Source organism: Lactuca serriola, chromosome 8 (genome assembly GCF_051521515.1).
Source record: "Lactuca serriola cultivar US96UC23 chromosome 8, Lser_US96UC23_V15, whole genome shotgun sequence".
Taxonomy (NCBI): Eukaryota; Viridiplantae; Streptophyta; class Magnoliopsida; order Asterales; family Asteraceae; genus Lactuca; species Lactuca serriola.
This window is the reverse complement of record NC_136415.1, coordinates 104,705,436-104,712,021: the sequence shown is the minus strand read 5'-3', so window position 1 is coordinate 104,712,021 and position 6,586 is coordinate 104,705,436. Positions and strand designations below refer to the sequence as shown.

General features: G+C 37.5%; 2 protein-coding genes across 2 annotated transcripts; one reads left to right on the top strand and one right to left on the bottom strand.

The window, feature by feature from the left end:
- Nucleotides 1-2,147: 2,147 nt before the first annotated feature.
- Nucleotides 2,148-6,586, bottom strand: LOC145065751 (Pentatricopeptide repeat (PPR) superfamily protein). Its single transcript, XM_079012818.1, has 2 exons — nt 4,539-6,586; nt 2,148-3,734 (listed from the first exon to the last, which is right to left on the bottom strand). Exon 1 carries the CDS (start codon nt 6,423-6,425, stop codon nt 4,575-4,577), a length of 1,851 nt encoding a protein of 616 aa, XP_078868944.1. The 5' UTR covers nt 6,426-6,586; the 3' UTR covers nt 2,148-3,734; nt 4,539-4,574.
- PEP (RNA-binding KH domain-containing protein) lies at nt 2,325-4,485 on the top strand. The gene is made up of 6 exons (XM_079012819.1): nt 2,325-2,648; nt 2,844-3,090; nt 3,174-3,325; nt 3,415-3,666; nt 3,762-3,956; nt 4,135-4,485. Exons 1-6 carry the CDS (start codon nt 2,325-2,327, stop codon nt 4,339-4,341), a joined length of 1,377 nt encoding a protein of 458 aa, XP_078868945.1. The 3' UTR covers nt 4,342-4,485.

Below are 6,586 nucleotides of genomic sequence, written 5' to 3'. Positions count from 1 at the left end.
ATCTACGCGAACTTGGGTGTCTAGTAAGTGCATGAATGGCAAAGCCTCCTTTTAGCAATCCAAGACATTCTACTCTACTTGCCTCACTCTTCTGTGAGATTTAAAGAAAGCATTCAACTCACCTTACACACCAACAAAATACCAACAATTGTTGATGTAAGAAAAAAGAATCTTACATCAGGAATTAGAGAACCCAAACTTTTTAAAAACAACTGTGAGAAAATACAATCTAGTCATTTTACAAGCTTTCTGTATATTAATCGTTATTATAACTAGGGGTGAGAATTATTTGGTCCGGACCTGAAAAACTCAAAAACCAAATCGAACCGAAATCTATTTCAAATTGAACCATAGTCAAATTCGGTTTTTGATTTGGTTTGAGACCAAACCGAATTGTAAATTTGGTTTTTCGTTCGAGTTTCGATCTCATGAAGTTTAAACCAAACCGAACTGAAAAACCGAATTTCATAAATCAAATAATTAAAAAAATATATTTTATACTTTATATTAAATAAAAGTATTAATTATAAAGTAAAAATCGTTTTAACCAATTTACTCTTTGGATCATTTTGTATGAAACTTTAGATCTTTCTGTTTGTAACTTTAGGTTTCTATGTTAAAATCATTTTAATTTATGTTTGAAAATATTTTAAGTTAATATTTGGTTTCCTTGGTTTTCAAACCGAACCAAACCGAATTAGAATTCAGTTTTTGGTTTGATCTAGAGAATTTGAATTTGATTTGGTTCGGTTTTCGAATTGGACAAAAAAAATTCAAACCGAGGAAACCGATTTGAAGAAATCGAAAAACCAAAAAACCGAACTGATTCTCACCCTAGATTATAATCCTTTCAAGTCGTTTTATATCACCAAGAAGTTCATGAGTGGGGAAAAAATGCTCTCATAAATAGATTTTCATTGCACAAAGCTTGTCTGCTCGAAATATATAATAGAAGGAAGAACCACACTGAGTCTGTCATTAAAACTCTTGGAAATAAATGTTTAAGAAGAAAGAATCAAGTTAACAGGACTCATATTATATAAGGAATTAGGGGATGAAACTTTAGGAATAAACACCAAAGTAGTTGAAGTGTAAGCAGTAGATAGAGGGAACCCCTGAATAAATCCTGGATGGCAGTAATGACATCATCCTGGATAATATACCAACAAGACTGAAAAAATGACCAGTAAATCCATTTAGATTAAAGGCTCGGTCAGGAATTACACCAAAGACAACACTATGGATCTCAGATTCAGTAGAAATAACACATAACACAATGTTATCTCACTACAGTTCCTTTTCGGACGATTGTAGGAAGGATGACCGCCTATAGGTGGTAGGGTAGGGCGGGTGGTGCCGCTTAGGTTGCAATCAATCTCTTATTGTCCTAGATCTAGAACAACCCATACACCTAAAAGGGCGAAGACATTCCTCACACTCCTCACCACCCCTGATATGCCTTCGCAAGATCAATGCATACTATATGGATAATTCATATTTTTTATAATATTTCTCTAAAGGGATTTAAAAATGTCTATTATTGGAAATGAATTTTAATTTATGGTTCATATTTATTAAACCATCCTTTTAGGATGTGTACTTCAAAAATAATAATGATAATAACATATCTTAATTGTTCAAATATAAAAATTAAATAGATGTGTAAAATGAAAGTACATGATCTAATTTGGTTAATTCTACTTAGGGTTAATGACCAAAAAAACCACTACATTTTGTTTTTTTCTAGTTTAAGCATCTATTTTTTATTTGTGCTAAAAAACTGTCAACTTTTAGATAAAAGTTTTATCACGAACTCTCTAACATGCATTTGTGTCAAAAAACCACAAATTTTCATTTTCTGCTAAAATAGCCACACATAAATTGATGGTTAAACTGAACTTTTGGGAAAATAATGTTTTTTCGTAATTAAAACCGGCTCTAATAGATAATAGTGGCCGCACTGCAACGTTTTACCAAAAAAGTTATGGTTTTTTCGGAACTTATTAAAAATTGATGGTTAAACCGGAATTTTGAAAAAATATTTTTTTTTTATTTTTTTATTTTTCGTAATTACCCTATTTTACTAATGCAAATAGTATAAGAAAATAAACTTAAAATACATATTATTATTTCGGCACAACTAAAAATAAGAAGGGGCAAGAAAGTAATTTGGCTTCTGAAAGGAGCATAGTCGCATACATTTGGTTACAGATCCCCTATGTAAGACCTCACTTAAGCGTCGAAGTACTTTTATTTCCAGATCCCCTCTTCGTCAAACAAACCCTTCGTCCATAAAAAACCCTAGCCTGTTCAAACGCACATTAATGGCTTCTACCATACCCTCAGTCAACAGCACCGTCACTGTAGCCTCAAAATCAGAGACGGAATCTGCCACCACCATCGTAGAAGCGGCTCTGGGAACGGAGACGGAGCCGGCAGATAAAAATTCCCTGGCTACTGATTCGGCTTTAGCGGAGGAGAGGAAGTGGCCTGGATGGCCTGGGGACTGCGTTTTTCGGCTCATTGTGCCGGTGCTCAAGGTTGGGAGTATAATTGGACGGAAAGGAGATATAATCAAAAAGATGTGCGAAGACACCAAAGCTCGAATTCGCGTACTCGACGCCCCTGTTGGTACCCCTGACCGCATTGTAAGTTGTTTCCAAATTCTTCTCTTCACTTTAAACCTGTAAATCTCGAATCTTTTCATTAATTCAAGCGTTCTTTCACCTCTATTGAATTCGAGAAGCCCTACACTAATTTAGGGTTCATAATTACGCAAGTTTTACTTTCTGTATGCGAGATATAAACGTAGTTAGCCATAATACTTGTGGTTACGTCATCAGGTCTTAATCTCTGGCAAAGAAGAAACAGAGGCACCTCTCTCACCTGCCATGGATGCTGTAATAAGAGTATTTAAACGAATTAATGGATTTCCAGAGAACGAAGGTGAAAGTATAGCATCCGTACCATTTTGTTCAATCCGATTCTTGGTTCCATCAATGCAAGCCATCAGCCTGATTGGAAAGCAAGGATCATCAATCAAGTCAATCCAGGAGAGCAGTGGTTGTCAAGTGCGTGTGCTCTCTGGTGGTATGAATGAATTCACTCTTTCAAATTCACAACTCAATGAATTCAATCTTTTTCATTTCTGAAAAAAAAAGTTCTTTTGCCAGATGAAGTGGCAGCTATATCTGCGAATTCAGAAGAGAGGATCGTGGATATTCAGGGAGAAGCTGTAAAAGTCCTGAAAGCTTTAGAAGCTGTGGTGGGACATTTAAGGAGGTTTTTGGTAGATCGTAGTGTTCTTCCTTTGTTTGAGAAGACTGTAAGTGATCACCATTTGATTCAACCTATATCTTGAAACTATAACAGCATTGTTACTTTATGTGAATAACAGACAATGTACTTTTACAGAATAATGTAGCAGCAGTGACACAAGAAAGCCAACAAGTGGAAACATGGGCTGAGAAGCCCATGCTGCATACTACTGGAATTGGTGGTGATTTTTCTCTTCCAATGAGGAGAGAGACACTCTTTCTTGATCGTGAACCCCAAAGAGAATCACATCTTTCTTCCCATGGGCTTTCCTTGTATGGACGTGATCCTGGCCTACCTTCAACACATTCTCCTGCAATTGCTCGAACTGGTGGCCCTATTGTAACTCAGGTCAGCAATCATCATATCTCTTCAAGAAATTAGGCTTCCTTCATCTCATCTCATCTCTTTTTTTTCCCCTAAATTAATATGGTTATGTAAATCAGATAGCTCAAACAATGCAAATACCACTAGCTTATGCTGAGGATATTATCGGAGTTGGGGGGACAAATATCGCGTATATTCGTAGGACAAGTGGTGCAATTCTTACTGTGCAAGAGAGTAGAGGTTTACCTGATGAAATTACAGTTGAAATAAAAGGGACATCATCACAAGTTCAGACAGCTCAGCAGCTCATTCAGGTTCCCTTTCTATATTTCATAATATATATATATATATATATATATATATATATATATATATATATATATATATATATATATATATATATATATATCAGTATATGTAGATATATGCGTGTTTGTGTGTATTAAATGGCAAGTTGGGTAGAATGGAATGAGTCATCTTTTTTTTTTTCAGGAATGTGTGAATGGGCATAAGGAATCGATTCCAAGCATCAGCAGCTTTGCAAAGTTGGAGTCAAGTTTGAGGTCTTCCTACTCACAAATTGGGAATTCATCATACCAACCGCCATCAACTTATGGTATTGGTGGCCAATCATATGCTGCTGGCTACCCATCCTCCAGTTTAGGTGGAGGAGGAGGATATACTAGTTACAGGCTGTGAAAAATGTAACCATACTCATACATAAATTGAAGCTTTCTTTTATTCAAACCTATCTCAAATGTACTATTCTATAAAAAGCTTCAATCAACTTCATCATGTTTTCTTTCTAGCAAAAAGTAAAGTTATGTTGTTTATTCTTCAAAATACGAGTTTAAAAAAAAAAGCAGAAAAAAACAAATGTTGACTAGTACTCTCACCAATCAACAAATGGTTTGTCACATGTTTGCACTGTATCAAGCCGCCTTGCATAGACCCATGGTCGCATACAACAAACCAAGCTCGCTATAAATCAAATCTTCATCAAAATGGACTCGATCGCGACTCCCAAAAACATGCACCCCATCTCCAAACTCAATCCAACTACAACCCGGTGTTTTCTTCACATTTTGTTGTCTCATATTAAATCTCACATCACACACCTCCTCATACCTACCCATAGTCCCATACACATTAGACATCAAAACATAGCTCCCACAATGCTCCGGTTCAAGATCAATAACATTTCTCGCAGCAATTTCTGCAAGTTTCGCATCTCCATGGAGGTGGCATGCCGCTAGAAATGCCCGCCAGACGACTGAGTTTGGTCTGACGGGCATTACGGATAGCAGTTCGTATGCTTGGTCGAGCAGTCCTGCTCGACCAAGCATGTCGATTACACATGTATAGTGCTCGACTGTCGGCACTATCTTGTATTTCAACTCCATTTGGGCGAGAAATTCTCGCCCTTGATTCAGTAGGCCTGCATGACAGCAGGCTGAAAGAACCCCAACGAATGTCACCTCGTCGGGTTTCAAATCTGTTTCACACATTTTACGAAACACGTCTAATGCCTCGTGGCCAAACCCGTGCATTGCATAACTATTGATCATGATGTTCCAAGACGCCGAATCTTTACTACCCATGTGATTGAAAACCATTTGGGCTTCTTCCATACTTCCACATTTTCCATACATGTCCATGAGGGCGTTGTTGATGCGAGTATCATCTTCTTTCCCTAAATTATTTGTGATCATGTACCCATGAATCTGCTTACCATGTCTTAGTGCTGCTAAATGAGAGCATGCAGGGAGGACAGTTGTGAAAGTGACTAAATCGGGACAAAAAGTACGATCATGTAACATTCTCCTGAAAAGATTTAGGGTTTCTTCATGATCACCGGATTGTTGATGAACACCGATTATTGAATTCCATGAATATATATCTTTAATTTCCATTCCTTCAAAGATATCAAGAGCATCGAGAAAGGATTTGCATTTTCCATACATGTCGATTAGGGCATTGCAAACTGCAATGCCTGAAGAGTAACCCATCTTGGTTGCAAATCCATGGATGGACTTCCCATTGTCAAGGTCCCCTTTCATGGTGAGCACTGATAATATCCCAGTTACAGTGAAACTACTAGGGACATTCCCTCCTGTGCGTAGTCTATGTAAGCACTCCAATGCGCTATTGTGTTCACCAATTTGTGCGTACCTATTAATCATGGCGTTCCATAGGACAACATCTCTATCAGGCATTTCATCGAACACTTTGTGTGCATCCTCCATTAACCCAAGTTTAAAGTACCCATCGACTACAGCACTACCAACAAACAGATCATGATCCACCCCGAATTTAAAGACCAACCCATGAACAATCTTCAAACCAGCAACATCGCCACAACTCGATAATGCCTTGACCACACAAGGGAACGTGTATTTATCCATCGAAACACCTGCCACTCGCATTTTTGTATAAACCTCTAATGCGGGTTCTGGCATCTCATTGTGGATAAATCCGGCAATGATTGCGTTGTAAGCAAAAACGTTGAGTTGGGAGTGAGAGGAGGAAGTAAAAACCAGAAAGGCATCGGAGATGTTGTTGCATTTGGAGTACATGTTGATGAGGCTGGTTATAGAGCGTGGGGAGCTGAGGAAGCCATTGATGAGCATGTAGGAATGGAGTTTCTTTCCTTCCTGTAAGTTGGTCTGATCGGCACATGATTGGAGGGATGTAATGCATGATGTGATGTTTGGGATTGTGGGGAGGGATGAAAAATTGGGAAGGAAATTGTTCAGTCGAGTTTTGAGGATCCTTTTGGACATTTAATATCTATATGCAATTGAGCTTTGATTTCATCCGTGAGATCTTAAATTGGCGTAAAGGAATGCTCTCACTCGTCGCTCGAGGTTTACTAAAATTATTAAGTTTTTCTCTTCCAAGAAAAATATTTATGGTTTTGATCTAAACTTAAATACTCAGATTT

Excerpts from the sequence above, each read along its gene's own strand:
- PEP (XM_079012819.1), top strand. The coding sequence starts at position 2,325 with ATGGCTTCTACCATACCCTCAGTCAACAGCACCGTCACTGTAGCCTCA. Across the intron at positions 2,649-2,843 it reads TTGGTACCCCTGACCGCATT|GTCTTAATCTCTGGCAAAGA; the intron begins GTAAGTTGTTTC and ends TTACGTCATCAG. Across the intron at positions 3,091-3,173 it reads AGTGCGTGTGCTCTCTGGTG|ATGAAGTGGCAGCTATATCT; the intron begins GTATGAATGAAT and ends TTCTTTTGCCAG.
- LOC145065751 (XM_079012818.1), bottom strand. The coding sequence starts at position 6,425 with ATGTCCAAAAGGATCCTCAAAACTCGACTGAACAATTTCCTTCCCAAT.